Source organism: Pituophis catenifer, unplaced genomic scaffold, assembly GCF_029215685.1.
Source record: "Pituophis catenifer annectens isolate HBS135680 unplaced genomic scaffold, rPitCat1.0.hap2 SCAF_1, whole genome shotgun sequence".
In the NCBI taxonomy this organism is placed as follows: domain Eukaryota; kingdom Metazoa; phylum Chordata; class Lepidosauria; order Squamata; family Colubridae; genus Pituophis; species Pituophis catenifer.
Window position 1 is genome coordinate 217,421,038 of NW_027256881.1, and position 16,440 is coordinate 217,437,477.

The 16,440-nt window shown below is 39.4% G+C and overlaps 1 protein-coding gene across 2 annotated transcripts in view; it reads right to left on the reverse strand.

The window, feature by feature from the left end:
* Positions 1–1,627: 1,627 nt before the first annotated feature.
* The window catches only part of ACMSD (aminocarboxymuconate semialdehyde decarboxylase), a 50,417-nt gene continuing 35,604 nt past the window's right edge, over positions 1,628–16,440 (reverse strand). For both annotated transcript variants that reach the window (XM_070947434.1, XM_070947355.1), the window contains exons 4-10: positions 14,306–14,355; positions 10,263–10,499; positions 10,016–10,109; positions 7,861–7,956; positions 7,229–7,401; positions 4,647–4,745; positions 1,628–1,736 (exon numbers count right to left, since the gene is read on the reverse strand). In XM_070947434.1, coding sequence (XP_070803535.1) covers positions 1,674–1,736; positions 4,647–4,745; positions 7,229–7,401; positions 7,861–7,956; positions 10,016–10,109; positions 10,263–10,499; positions 14,306–14,355 — 812 coding nt within the window. In that variant the 3' untranslated portion in view covers positions 1,628–1,673. The remainder of the gene's footprint in view (positions 1,737–4,646; positions 4,746–7,228; positions 7,402–7,860; positions 7,957–10,015; positions 10,110–10,262; positions 10,500–14,305; positions 14,356–16,440) is intronic.

Below are 16,440 nucleotides of genomic sequence, written 5' to 3' on the forward strand. Positions count from 1 at the left end.
AATGGGGAAGCCAGATTCACTTAACCGCCATGTTACTAACTTAGCAACTGCAGTGATTCACTTAACAGCTGTGGCAAGAAAGGTCATAAAATGGAATAAAGCTCTCTTAATAACTGTCTTGCTTAGCAAAGGAAACTTTGGGGTCAATTGTGATTATAAGTAGAAGACTTATCTACTTAAATAGCCTTGCCTGATTTGGGGAGGTGAATACAGAGAGTGAAATGAAAGGGGAAATGATATTTGGTCAGAGAAGCAAGCTTATGAAATAAACTTTCAGGCCTTCAGTAACTTACTGAGCACTTATTCCACATGTCATCCTGAGTGAAGTGTGCAAACCAGCGTCGTCATTTTCTGCTTCGGATGAGGAGAGCACATCTTTCACCTTCTGTTGATCGAGAGCATTTTAACAAACTGCAGTCCCTCAGAGAGAAAGTCCATTCAGAGAGTGGTAAAGGACAGCCGAGTAGATTATAGGAAGCTTGCTTCCTGTTATTCAAGATACTGCTTATAAGCGCTATGTGCTTAGAGCTGAAAGCGTTGTTAGAGTCTCCACACAGACTTTATGGTCTATTTCTGTTGCTCCCCTCTAGGAGGAGGTTTCGAAGTATTTCTAGCAGGACTACCAGATTCTGCTTTGTTTCCTATGCACTGTGTCTGGTAAACTCGCAAGATTCATTTTTCTCGCCATGTACATGTATACATCCGAGCAAGATTGTGTTGTTTCGCTGTGTCATATAATATTTATTTATTTATTTATTTATTATATTTCTATACCGCCTTTCTCCCGTAGGACTCAAGGCGGTGTACAGTCAAGAAAAATATAGACACACAAACATCATAAAATTGCTAATTAAAATTATTACTTAGTTTGGTCAATTAAATAAAACCCAGAATTAGATAACATTTAAAAAATCATTCACATGTTTGTATGTTTAGCCCTGCCTGTTGGAACATCAGGGTCTTGAGGGCACGGTGGAAAGCACGGAGATCAGGGATATTCCGTATCTCCAGGGGCAGTTCATTCCAAAGGGTTGGAGCCCCCACAGATATATGTGGGCATATGCATATTTATTTATTTTGTCATGTTTATGTAGTGTATATTGGAGGTGGTGACCCTTTGAGAGCTGTATGCAATGAAATTTCATTTTAATGTATGCTGATTAGTGTACATTCAAAGTGACAATAAAATTATTCTAAATCTATGTCTACTACAGGTCCTGTTTGCCCAACATGAGGCCACCCCAGTACAGTAAAGATTTCTCAGTTGTGGTGGTGGGAAAAATAGGAGGAGGAAGGTATGTTGGATATGTTCACTGACTTGAGTTACTTTTAAAATTGAATAGGCTGGATATAAATAAATAAATTCTCCAACTCTGTGTAACAGTGCAAACTTTGTGTAAGAGAGGCAAATTTCTAATCGTTAATCATTCATTGATGTCATGCTGAAATGGTCCATTCCATATATAACAAGAAAAATTCTTACAACTGTATAACTTCTCAAAAAGTTCTTAGCTCATGCAGCTTTTATAAGGTTTTATTATAACCTGGATTCAGGTTTTCAGCACATGTACATTATTTGAAATTGGCATGATACTGCATAAATATGAAGATGAGGTTTATGGTTGTCCTTCAGAACCTAAAGATGTAGATATATAATTACAGCAGTTCTGTTATTACTCAAAGTGTTTTCTGTCAATATTCAAAAATGAAAGAGCATTGGCAGACTTGAGTTTCTCCTGTAACAAAAAGAATGAAGATTTTGAGAAAGCATTAACATATATATGTGCAAAAGATGCCTCAGAAGACTTCTCAGTCAAATACTCAATGAATTGTTATTTACAAATAAATTCATAAATTAATTATGTATTATAATGAACCACATTAAGTAGACGCGTCTCAGAATCTCTCGGAACATGCTAATGATGTGGGGAGAACAGATAGACAACAGATAGGTATGCCTGAAAAACCTGTCAAATGTAATGTGTCTTATTCTCAGATTAATATGATTTTTAATCACTTTAATCACTTTGCTCCAGATGCAGAGCAAATTACCAATATATCTCCATCAGATATCAGTGTTATTGCAATAGAAATGTTCAGTCCTTCCTATTCTATCAAATAATGCTGAGGGGTAACTTGGATTGGAAGATAAGGGCATATATTAAAAAATGCATGGACTCTAACAGATAAGGTTAAAAACTCTATTGAATCATAGTTGATTCCTGGTGACTATTTAAGCATCTTCTCATGAGAAAATGCCCCCTGTTTCAAACACAGAATCATAATCATTTAATTTTTGACACTTTCTAATTTCTAATTAGTTTTTAAAGCTTCCTGACATAATTTGACATACTATTGTCAAATGATAGTGAGATGCAGTGGTGGGTTGCCCCCGGTTTGCACCGGTTCTATAGAACTGGTAGTAAAACCGGTGGGATGCTCTGCCCACCAACCCCGATGTCATCAAAATGACGCATGCGCTTCTGCGCATGTGCAGAAGAGTGCACATATGCAGCCCCATTGCGAACTGGTAGTAAAGGTAAGTAGAACCCACCCCTGTGAGATGGGTTGCATATAAATTCAATTAATAAATAAAACCCCAACTTATAGCTCTTTTGTTTCCTGATAGTTTTCTACTCAGTGACTCACCACACATTAAAATAATTTAATACATTAATTTCCTACAGTTTTTAAAATGACAGTGGGTGATAATATATATAAAAAAGGTGATTCTTTGCCAGGCTTTGAATAGATGTCTAGTTTATGGTAGTGTTGTGGCCCCGCCCTCTGAGCCTATCCCATTGGAGGAAGAAAGCTCCGAGCATGAGGAAGAGGAGTCAGCCAGGCCTCCCTCTCCAGGCCCCTCCCCTCTGGCACTGTCTCAGGAGCCGGCCGAGGGAGAGGAGATTAGCCAGGAAACAGGTGTGTTGGATGAGAGTGAAGGAGAGACGTCATTCCTGGACGCACGCCACGGAAGGCGTGATAAACGATTGCAGCAGCTCAGGAGGCGTGCTAGGGATTAGAACTGAGTCACTGGACCACACCCCAGAGACTATATAATAGAGGGTGGTGGCCAGTGATCCCTGTGACGAACAAAAATAAACCTTGGATAGTCACTAGAGCATCGTCCGAAACTGCTGAGAGGAATATTATTTCTGTCGGACTCTTGTACGCTGAGTATATTATCTTTCTGTTTCTGTGGCAATAAAAGCACTTGGCAGACGGTGTGTATATCGCTGCCAAGTTGGAGATAAAGACCTGGGTGTGTGCCAAGTGCTTCCTTAACCCTCGGCTGGCTGTGTTTGTGTGTGTGTGTGGACGGGGACAGATCAGGTAGGGCAAAACAAGTTTACTGTAAATGGCCCAAAGAGGCAACATTTCTTCTATTCTGGAGGTAGGTATTTTACTTTAAAATCTCACTGCCATAATACTGAAATGACAACCTTAGAATTTTTATACGAAGCTTCTGTTCTTTCCTATTAGTTTTTTGAAATTTGCGGCAGAATATTCCAGGCATTGGGGAAGGGTGCTGGTATTATAGTCTGTTTCTCAGTTATTCAGAGGATCAGTTCAGAAGTGGGTTTCAGCAGGTTCTGACTAGTTCTGGAGAACCGGTAGAGGAAATTTTGAGTAATTCAGGGAACCAGTAGTAAAAAGTCCTGGCTGGCCCCGCCCCCATCTATTCTCTGCCTCCCAAGTCCCAGCTGATCGGGAGGAAATGGGGATTTTGCAATAACCTTCCCCTGGATTGGGGAGGGAATGGAGATTTTACAGTATCCTTCCCCTGGAGTGGGGTGGGAATAGAAATTTTACAGTATCCTTCCCCTGCCATGCCCACCAAGCCACATCCACCATTAGTTAAAGTGCTGAAGTAAGAATGGTGAAACCTGAATTCTAGGCCTAACTTAGACATGGAAGCCAGCTGAGTAACTTTGGGCAAGTTCAGGGGTGTCAAACACATGGCGTCATATTGTTGTCACGTGATGTATCGTGACTTTCCCCCCCTTTGCTAAACCAGGGGTGGGCGTGGCCAGCATGTGATGCATCTGGCCCGAGGGCCGCAAGTTTGACACCTCTGGGCTAGTTGTTCCCTTTCAACCTTGGGAGAAAGCAATGGGAAACTTATCTCCAAATGAAGCTAAGAAAAATAATGAAATCTGTGCAGTCACTAGGAATCAAGTCTGACTTGAAAGCAAATTTTAAAATAGTTGTCCCCACTGTAAATTTCTGCGAAGAATTGTCTTATAAACTTTAATTTACATTACTTTTAACCTACTTTTTTTTTAAAAAAAAATTTTTGATTTATATGCTGCCCTTCTCCGGAGACTCAGGGCGGCTTACAATGCGCTAAGCAATAGCCTTCATCCTTTTGTATATTTATACAAAGTCAGCTTATTGCCCCCACAAACTGGGTTCTCAATTTACCTACCTTAGAAAGGATGGAAGGCTGAGTCAACCTTGAGCCTTGGCGAGATTCGAACCTGCAGTAATTTTGTCCTTAAAAAGAAGGACTAGAAGCTTATATATTTACCGTAAATAATAAGCTATGTCATATAAACTTCAAATCAAGGCCAATGAACTACAAAATTACACTACTGACAGCCACATTAAACATTAAGGCAAAGACTCAAAATCAGATAACATACTTTTAATTGCTCATCAAAGTCCTCCATAGATTCAATCAGTTTTCCAGGCTCAAGTTCCCCAAGTGGAAATGGATAATCTGTTCCCAACATCACTTTCTCCTGAAAATAGAAACAAGATTGATTGACCTGTTGGCATTTTAATGGATGTTTGTTTTTTCATTTTAAGGAATCATTGTGAAAACTATGGAATTGGATGGATCGACAGACATGCACATTTAAATCTTTGTAAGCTTTTCTGCAAACTTACATTAAATTATCTTGGAAGAGATAAATATCTCTTTCCTTATTAAAGGATTCTCATTGGAATGGGATGAGATGGGATGGGATGGAAAAGAAGAGAAGAAGAGAAGAGAAGAGAAGAGAAGAGAAGAGAAGAGAAGAGAGAAGAGAAGAGAATATTCTTTATTGGCCGTGTGATTGGAATTTGTCCCCAGTGCATAAGCTCTCAGTTTATATACAACAATAAAATGATATAATAAGATATCAATAGGAATAAGTAACAGGAAAGATGAGAAGGATATTTCCAGGGGTGAAATGTAAAATTTGTTACTACCGGTTCTGTGGGCGTGGCTTGGTGTGTGTGGGGGGGTAATGTGACTGGGTGGCTGTGGCCAACAGGCAACTCAGCTGGGATCGTCAGAGAGGCTTTTTAAAAAATACCTCTCTGACGATCCCAGCTGAGTTGCCTGATCGGCAGAGAGATATTTCTTAAAAAATACCTCTCTGACGATCAGGCAACTCAACTGGGATCATCAGTGACTTTTCAAAGCATTTTTTACCACCTTTTTGGCCAAGAGGTTGCAGAAAAAAATCCTTTGAAAAGCCTCTGATGATCCCAGCTGAGCTGCACAATCATCAGAGGCTTTTTTTAAAAAAAAACTTTTAAAAGCATTTTTTCTACAACCTCTTCCAACGAAAAAATGCTTTTAAAAGTTTTTTTTAAAAAAAGCCTCTGATGATTGTGCGGCTCAGCTGGGCATGGGGGGGGGCGCAGGGATTTTTGCTACTGGTTCTCCGAACCACTCGCCGCCATCGCTACCGGATCGGGTGATCTGGTCCGAACCGGGAGCATTTCACCCCTGGATATTTCTGATATATTATTTTCTATAACAGTAGCACTTAGACTTATATACCACTTCACAGTGCTTTATAGCCCTCTCTAATCAGTTTACAGAGTCAGCGTATTGCCTCCATCAATCTAGGTCCTCATTTTAGCAACCACGGAAAGACGGAAGGCTAAGTCAGCCTTCAGCCTGGTGAGATTCAAATTGCCAAATTGCAGTCAACAGGCAGTCAACAGAAGTAGCCCGCAGTACTGCATTCTAACCACTGCATCACTGCCGCTCTGTATAGATAAAAGTATATAGTTTATGTATTTCAGTACGCAAGAATTTCTCACTTTTATTTACTAAAATATAGATGATAATGAAGATAATTTGGAATAAAATATAGAATCTGATTTTGAAAGACAGCATATAGCTGATGAACAATATTAATAAAGTATTTGAACCAAAGGCTTCTGCGGGAGAAGAAACAAAGTCCAACATGGTGGTCATAATCACATGACTATTGCCCACCATGTTTTTTTACATGCACCACACAAGCAACACATGTAAAAAGGGGGTAATATTTCAATCACTGATTTTAACCCAAAGATACCCTGAGTGAAATTGCATTAAATTAATTCTGATATTGAAAAAAAAAATAGTTTGCTTTTGGAGCATTTTAGTCAATATCTGTAACATAGGAAAGAAAAAAGGAGAATTTTGTAAACCTTTATCGATTGAAGACAATCAATTTAACCTTTCATCATATATTTTTATCTAGCCACTTATTAACAGCTGCAAATAGCTTTGGTAGATATCTACAATAGAAATATTGTTCATTTATAAAAGTATGTCTTGCACCAAAGGGAAGATATTAGTGAAGCTGAGTTATATTACGATCAGTAATGAATTGATGGTTTCCTTCATAATTCCTGTGTTTCTTCTCATCCTATTCCATCATACAGGTTTTTTTGAGCATAAAGTATGCCTTTTTAACATAGACTATATTGAACAACTGGGAGAAGGATACTTCCTGGACATATAGATTAAAATACACAAAAAAAATGTGGGTTTTACATTTTGGAAGCGAAGCCCAATTTATTGAACCTGGGAGTAAAAAAAAAATGTTTTTCTACTTGCAATTGGTGATGCAGACTAAAGAAAGCACATTTCCCTTTTTGCTATTACATGTTATTTCCAGTAGGTGTCACCACAGGGTTCTAAAAGAAATGCTCCAACCTAAACCCTTTAGGCCAAAATGGAGATGCCTAATTCAGTCTAGTCTGCTTGTGTGTGTGTGTGTGTGTGTGTGGTAGAGGGATGATATCGTAAATATTAAAACTCTGTTCCTCTGCCAGGATGTCAGTCTATCAGAGATGCCACTACTGCTATATTTTAAAGAAAACATTCATGCTATTGCTAATTGAACGAATGGAATGATGTCTCATTTGGCCTTCAATCTCAAAGGCTTCTTTTGTGGAATAGTTTTTACGGTCTAGGAATGAACAGTATCTTGTAGTAGAGATTCTCACTCACCTTTCCTATTACGTTTATCAGCAACCTCAGTGCTTGCTCATCATGAACCAGTGAATCTGTGTAGAATGAACCAAGGTATTGCCTTGGATCAATTTTGTTATGGATTGCGCACAAATCAGGTCTCATTGTGAATCCATGGGAGATACGTCCCACTGTGTAAGGAAAGGAACCACCTAAAAATATTTAAAAAATGTAACTTACATGTTTTATGCATTAGTTTATATTCTATCTTTCCTGCAGGAGTACAGGGTGGCATATTACTTTCTTCCATGATTGTCCCTTCAACAACAACAGCAGGTGGTAAATTGGATTTAGAGCAATGGTGAAATCCTACCGGTTCTGTCCAGCTCGTGCGAACTGGTAGAGGTGGTGCGCAAGGCTCCGCCCACCCGCCTGGATGTTGTTAAAACCAGGAAGTAACCCGTTTTTGACCTTTTGTGCATGCGCAGAGGGTCAAAAATTGAACTTGACGGTGGCACATGTGCGAACTTCCAAACCGGTAGGGAAGGTAAGTAGATTTCACCCCTAGTTTAGAGATAGGACTGACCATCAACTGAGTTATCATGGCTGAGAGATTCTGCAGTTCTACAGCAACGGTATAATCACAATACTACCTTGGCTCTGATACTTACCTCCATGGGCAAAGCAAACTCTCAGATTGGGGAAGCGCTCAAAAGTTCCTCCCATAATCATGGAGCAAATGGCAATGGTTGTTTCAGTGGGCATGCCTAATAATAAGAAATAATATTCAGGTTGAATGATTGCTACTAATATGATGGTAACGGACAAAAAAGCTCTACAGAGAATCATTAAAACTGCCCAGAATATCATCGGGCTCCAGCTACCAGCACTGGACAACATCTTCGAATCTCGCTGTTTGAGGAAGTTGCATAACATTCTCAGAGACTCTTCCCATCCTGCTTACAATCTTTTTGGACTGTTGCCTTCTGGCAGAAGATACAGAACAATTAAAACTCGGACCACATGTTTTCTGAATAGTTTCTATCCCAGACCTATAATTGCACTCAACAATTAACTAACGGGCCACCATCAGTGAGCTGTTGGACAGCATTACTTGGTCTGTTGTGTGGATGTTTGGGTGATTTAGGGGTGAAGAATTGTGGTGGGTGGGAGTGTGTTTGGGGATTGTTATGTGTGTTGGACCTGGTCTTTGGGTGTTAAGTGAATTTTGTTGTATGGGTATACTGTGTATACACGTACAATGACAATTGTTGTTGTTGTATTGTACCATAAAGTTCTTACAGCTTTCTTGGACAGATCTTCAACCAAGGAATAGGATGAAGAGTAGGAGCAGACAGAAAATTCTGTGCAATCTCAATTCTGGGGACTCAGGGCCTGCCTAGCATTACAGCAGAGAGAAGCTGTAGAACTGCTGACATGGCACCAATGGATTTCAGCCCGGAGAGTCCACAACCCAATCCATGAGAATCTTTGTGTCATTACTTGGAGTCCTAAAGGACAGAGAGTGGTACTAGCTTCCTTGGAAAAGCACAGTGGGATACAGTATTTCAAACTGTGATACGAGAGGTACTCAGCCCCATGTAGCTTTAAGTAAAATATTACCAAAAGTATATTGACACTAAGGAAGAGGCATGTTGCTTCTTTGATCGACGGTTATTTACTATAACCAATACTGGATTATCATTAATATGTTGGCTAGCCATACTATTCGAGAAAATGATGTAGGTGCTACAAAAGGATCTTGTATGTTTGCCCTAGCACTGATATTGTTACCTGGTTGGGTAATGAAACATCTGCAAGAAAACAACTAAGCTCAGAGAGCACCAAGGACCCTTCAGATGGATGCATTGCTGTTACTGCTTTCCCTATGACACAACACCTTCTCTACCTGAGCTGCTGGATTCTGACACTGAGTTAATGATTGAGATTCCATGCCATAGAGTCCAGAATGATTCCAGAGCTCATGGTCTCCATGACAACCATGGAACTTCCCTATGTAGGCAAGGTGGTAGACAATATGTTCAGGCATCAACTACAGAGGAGTCTGGAGGAAGTGGATTGTTTGGACTCATTTACGTTGGGTTTCTGGCTAGGGTTTTGTATGAGGATGGCATTGGTCATGCTTGCTGATGACCTGTAAACTTTTGGGGATCCTTTATAATAAATATAAATACAGGTAGTCATTGAGTTACAACCTTTAATTTAGTGGCCATTTGAAGTTACACTGGCACAGAAAAAAGTGATTTATGACAGTTTTTCACACTTACCATTGCAGCACCCCCATGGTCATGTGATCAAAATTCAGATGCTTGGCAACTGGCTCATATTTATGATAGTTGCAGTGTCTCAAGATCATGTGATCACCTTTTGTGACTTTACAACAAGCAAAGTCAATGAGAAATCCAAATTCACTTGACAACTGTATTACTAACTCAACAACTGCATTGATTCACTTAACAACTGTGGCAAGAAAAATGTAAAATGGGGCAAAACTCACTTAACTGTCTCGCTTAGCAGCTGAAATTTTGTGCTCAATTGCGATCGTAAAGTCGAGGACTACCTGTAACTAGTTCCTCTTCATAAATGTAATTCCTGTGCCTACTTTAATGAGACTGTCAGAAAACTTCCTTGTATATTTCCAATCCTCCCATCTCCATAACTTAAAGATAAAATAAATTAAAAATAAAGATAAAATATATATTTTTAAAAAGTCTCTTGATTGGACCAGATTTTTGAAAAATCAAACCAATAAATCAAACCAATGATTGTCACAGAGAATGCCAATTCTGCACAGTAATTACTGACCTACAAGCCAGGGAAGCCAGTATTTAGACATCCTTCCATCTGTCTGCATGTCCCAAGGATGCACAAAGAGGCAGCAGTTTAATTGTTCAGCAGCCTTAAATCGCCAAGAGAGAATTTAAAAGATTATTAAATAGAGGACAACAGGGATATTATCTCAGGCCATTAAGTTGAAGTTTTTAGATAAGAAAAAAAAATCAACTCATTACAGGACTTGTGGTAGGAGGAGAGACAGAACATGTTTACTTACGGCATAAATGGGAGCAAGTTCTGGAGCACTCAGTTCCCAGTTGTTGATATGGGATCCTATCTGCACCCCTGGAAATCCAAGTTCCTTCACACAGCGGTGCATTTCCTTCACGGCCAGATCTGGAGCTTGCATGGGGAGAGTACCAAATCCAACGAATCTTTTTGGGTGCCTCTTTACTGTAGCAGCTAAGTCGTTGTTTAACAACCGACACAAATCTAGAGTATCCTCTGGTTTAGCCTGGAAACAAACAAACAGAGGATTGAGTAATTAAAACATCATTTTCAGATTGAGAGGACTGGTTGAATCTTAAGTAGAAACATTTGGAAAATGGTACTTAATTAAAACCAAAGGCCTATGTATTTTTACTCGATGAAACAATTAATCCATGTACAGGTAGCCCTCAATTTACAACCATTTTATTTAGTGAAATTACAACGACACTGAAAACCTGACGTATGACTGTTTTTCATACCACTCTAGCAGCATCTTCATGGTCATGTGATCAAAATTTGGACGTTTAGCAACTGACTTGTATGTCCCAGGGTCGTGTGATCATCTTTTATGACCTTCTGACAAGCAAAGTTGATAGGGAAGCCAGATTCACTTTACAACTGTGGTATAAACTTAATGACAGCGGTGATTTACTTAACAAGAAAGGTCATAAAATGAGGTAAAAGTCACTTAACTATTTTTGTTACCGGTATCTGTCTCTTTGCTAAGTTAAATGTCGTTGCGATACTTTATAGGTGACACAATCTTCATCAAGCTGGTATGGGAAAATTACTAGAGACTAGTAATTCGGGAGTACGATAGTTTGAAGTAAGGAATTAATTCATTAAAAAAACTTCTGAATATGACAACTATTAACTCTGCTTTTTTATTACATGCTTGCTTCAGCCTGTGGCTGCCAAGCAGAATCATTCAAAATGTTAAGAAAGTAGCCTATCCTATCCTGGGAGAAAGGGACAGTTTGCTTAACATGTGAAGTAGCTACTAAACGTCCTATCATGTCTGCAGCATGCTTAGATTCTCCCAGCAGATAAATCTGGACAAAAACCAAAGCAAGGAAAAACATTCAAAAGTCTAACAAATCATCATCACCAACTCCATGACCTGTGCAGTTAATGACTATCCATCATGGAATGTGATGCAGATAATGATTGTAATTTGCATCGACATAATGTCAAGCTCAATTTCATTCAGGGCTGCATCAGGGTTGTGTTTGACCTTGGGGAGGGGTCTGGGGGGGCATGGCTGGGCCGGGGTGGGCATGGCCCTCTGCCAATGAAAATGGAGCTGGGGGGCAGGCACGGCCCCCTCGGGGGCCCCTTTTTGGCTGGGAAGGTCTCCTGCAGCCCTCTGTGTGCAGTCCCCCAAGCTCCATTTTCACTGACAGAGGCACTGCGGGCTGGTCCTTCAGGGCGGCCCCGCAGGCCAAATCTAAGCACCCTGCGGGATGGATCTGTCCCACAGGCCTTGAGTTTGACACGCCTGCTGTAAAGGATCTCTATTTGAACAGTCACCTCCGCATGCTAACATTTTTTTCTGTTGGAATTTTTAACTTATTGCTGTGCTTTAGGAACAGAAGTAGATGCTTTAGAAGTCAAGAGGAATTGCTTGCTGCAACTGATGTTGTTAACTGAACACTGTTGGCATGGTAACCTCCAGCAGCAGCAATATTTCTTAGTGAAGAGCTTCCTGAGAAATTGGCAGAGGGGATGCTCTGAGATTAAAAAAAAAAAAAACCTGGAATGTGCTCATTAGTTAAGACAACAATTATTGTATCTCTTTTGTTTTCTATGCTTTCTCCCATGACATTTCCCTCTTACAGACACATACAACCCCCCACCACCAAACATGTAGCATATTTGGATCCAAACCAAAATATCATTTCTTTCCATACTGCTTAGCCAACCTCTGAGTGACTGAAGGGTTAGAGATGTCTCCAGCAGGTGGAAGAGGGGGACAAAGATAAAAAAAAAACCCTTGATCCTGAAGGATCTCTGTTAAAATCATGATTGGTTCTCATTAATTGATTCAAATGTGGCAGATAAATCTGGGATAATATGCCTGAATACTTCCGTCTTTGGTACTTTTAAAATAAGACTGTTGATAACTACTCTTTTGAATGGGTAAAACATGGAAAACAAAATATGGAAGCACTGTTTATTCAATTGTCTTGGCAAACACATTTCTAACACAAAACCCTGTTGGAGAAACAATATCTGTTTAAGCTATTGCACAGTGGAAGAGCAGAATTTATCTAAGGGATTACAGTCCTAGTTATAATTCTGCAATAGTTTTAGTTCTCCTGGCGCTAATACTTGAACACAGTGCTGCCTCTTAAGGACTGAAGCTACAGTAATTAAAGAGTAAATAAGTGTAGAATTGGCGCCATGACACTTAAATGTATGGGAGGCTGTAATTTTCAACAAAATTATGTTGAGATAGTACACATCAATTTTAACTGTCAGCTGGATTTAAACGTGGGGAGATTTTAATTCATTTCATTTGTTCTTCATGTTAGAAATGGAGGAAGAAGGTTATCCCTTTTCAATTTCTATGAAATCAAATTTGCATGCTTGAACAAATTTCTTCATAGTGTTGAAATTTTAGCCACAACTGGGGAGGGGGAATTTCCCTAAAACTTTAACCAATGACACCCTCCTGTGAAAATTGTACCAATATCTCCTCTTTGTGAATTCATGCTCATATAGTTTTCTTTGGAACAATAAAGAATATACTTGTCATTTATTTCTCTGGAAACAAGTATCAGGCAATATCAAAATTGTATTGTTGGATGAGGTATTTGGAATACGTAATATTGGTGACCCAATTCCAAGATTTCTTGAATCAAACCAATTATCTAGAACCATTCCAGTTTCACTTCAAGACTGGCTTGAATAAGAACTGGCTCCGTATAAACAGTACTTGCTCAGAAATACACTATGCCTCCTGCTACTGAGGCACTATTCAACAACTCTTAGTACTATTGACCTTGGTATACTTCTGAATAGTTGTGTGTGCAAACTATTCTCATTCAGAACATTTTGAATCACTTATGATTCCAAACCTTTTATTTGCAGAAACAAATGGAGCAAATGATAATCTGGAAAAGAAGAGAATGTTTTAGTGTTGCCTAGAACATTCTATCCCTGGAATGAAGAATTTTGCACATCCCTAATGCTGATCCATCTTTGGGATGGCCTGAGCAGCTAAATCCAGTTCACCCTGGCAAAAAAAAGTTCAAAATGAATCATAATTTAAGAATATTGTGTTCTTCTGTCAGTTAGAACATAGTAAACCTATGGCATTAATGTATTAAAAATCAGCATCATCTTGTACAGAATTTATTTTTCCATTGGTTTCTTTTTATATTCCATTCATTTGCAGTTGCGAAATCTTTGGACTGAAAAAAGTACTTCACGTATCTTATCCAGCATAGGTTACTTGCATTCTGAAATGCAAGGATTTTTTGTTATAACTTTGCCTTTTTTAAAAAAAAATATTATTTTTGTCTACCACAGTACTCTGAAACTAATTTATTTCCAAAGGGAGAAGGGCTAAGATCCCTAGTCTTATATACTTTGACACTATGAGCAATTAATTATTTTTCACTTTTACCTTGTAATTACCAGGGTAAGGTACTCCTTTCTCCCTCATGTGTCAGGGTTAGAAGAAAGGTGCCGGGGAAGCACCCCTAAAAGACAAGAGTAACAAGCCACTACTCCATGGGTCAAGAAGTAGGGCAGAACGTGAGGCCTTTTGAGAGAATAAGATGAAAACCTCCATCCTTCCATACAGTGGGCTCTGCCAAGCTGCTACATGTCTTCCAAGAACATGGAGTGGATTTCTATCCATTTACTGAAGATGTTGAGCACTGTATTTCTTTTCAAGTATCAGAAGAGACTTGGGAGGGGGAGTGTCAAATTGAGTGGGCTGCAATTGCAGAGGAAATACATAATTACAAAAGCCACTGTCTCTCTTTCTGTAGCTTTTGACTGCTGCAGCACAAATAAAGATAATGGTTTCTATTGACTTACCCAATAGCTAAACATGACAGGAACCGTTGAAAGTACCTGAACGGAGACTCCTATGGAACAGAAAAGGCATACATGATTTTAAATATTGTACTGATTTATCCTTTAGCAATGAGAGAGCCTAAAAACTGCTGAATCGGATCACATGTCTTTTCATTACAGTTTTATGGGGGGGTGAAATCCAGCAGGTTCTGGAGAACCGGTAGCGGAAATTTCGAGTAGTTTGGAGAACCGGCAAATACCACCTCTGGCTGGCCCCAGAGTGAGATGGGAATGGAGATTTTGCAATAACCTTCCCAAGCCACGCCCACCAAGCACACCCACCAAGCCACACCACGCCCACCAAGCCATGTCCACAGAACCGGTAGTAAAAAATTTTGGATTTCACCACTGGTTTTATCCATGTATGGTGAAACAGGAATTGCTTCCAAAGTCATCTTATTGGTGGTAGACATTAAGTTATTATTAGTTTCCGACAACTGATTGCCATCAATTGTATAACTTACAAAAATCTCTTTGATCAAGGTGGCGTAGAAAATAATGGACCCTGTTCACTATTTATCCATTTGACAGGGGGTGGGGGGTGGAAATCTGTAGAGCCTCCACAACCGTCTCTTTGGGGTAGTAAGGAATTTGATAGTGTTAGGTGAAACTCGCAGTACACTATTGAATGTTAGTTTTGGAGGAGATTGACAGATCTCTGAAGAACCAAATGCCATTCTTCACAGATTAATTTCAGGTAGCATTTATTTAAGAGTCTCAGAATCCTCAGAAAAGTCTCTGAATAGATATTATACTTCTTATTAAAGACAAAATAATAGCTCCAAAATAAAAACCATGAATCATTTAATCACTCCAATCACTACCCTACAAAATTAGGGAAAAAGCTTAAATAGAAAATATTACAGTGCAGACAGAAAAGTCACAGTAAAATTAATCAAATGTTGATCAACCCAAATTTACCCAAAGGAGTGCAATTGCGATACCATTAGAAAGTCTAAATTAAACTCTGGTTTAATAAATGAACCGGTATAAAATGCAAGAAGGGCTATATACTTCAAATGTAATTTTTAAAGTACTATCAATATGAATGTTTGAGGAAAAGAAGATAACATTTAAGGGGAAAAGGAACATTCAGATACCTTAGCCGGGTCAATGCAATTAGTTTACTAAATAAATCAATTCATCAATGCAAAAACATTCCCAATTGTTAAAATTTATAAAACCTTCAAATAATATATCCCCCAACCTTTTATACACAAATAGAAAAAGCAATGTATTATTTAAAATATTTTGTTGCTAGCTCTAATCTTTCTTGATGCCATGCTTTCTTGATATCCTGTCACTTGTTGGGGCATCTTGTGATCCAAATCAGCCAACAAAAGGTATAGACTTCACTTCTAGAATCCCAGATGTGCCAATGCAGCAAAGAATATAAATGAATTGAGTTCTGGGGATTTTATCCAATTGTTATTCAGAACATTATGAATTTGATCTTCAATCTTATTCCTCTATCGATGCAGAGATGCTCCTAAATCAGGATCTTGATAGTGCCCATTTAAATATGCTGAAGCAATTGATTGGAGATGTTGCTCAGGAAAGATTTCAAAAATGGGTTGGACCAACAGGATCATTCTACACTAGTCTTGTTGGCAGCGGACCTGCCTTGGAAGGCCATCTTCTGGGAGACGAAGGTTCTTCTTTGGATGGCCACTGTGAGAACAGACAGCTAGACTAGATGAGTCAGAGGTCTGATCCAGTGGTGGGTTGCTCCCGGTTCTGTCCAGTTCTATATAACCGGTAGTAAAACTGGCAGGAGGCTCTGCCCACCTGCCACAACGTCATCATGGGTGATCTGCGCATGCGCAGAAGCTTCTGTGCATGCGCAGAAGCTTCTGTGCATGCACAGAAGCACACACACACCCTGTGAACCGGTAGTAAAGTTAAGTGGAACCCACCCCTGGTCTGATCCAGGAGAACATGGCATATGTTCTTATAGTTTAGAACCCCTTCCCCTCCCTCCAACTATTTTCTTGTTCTTTCTGAGGACAAAAATGCAGCCAGTCTTCCACCTATGTATATTTAGGAGCTAGCTACCCATATCTTGGTCAGGATTCATCCTCAGTTTATTGTCCCCC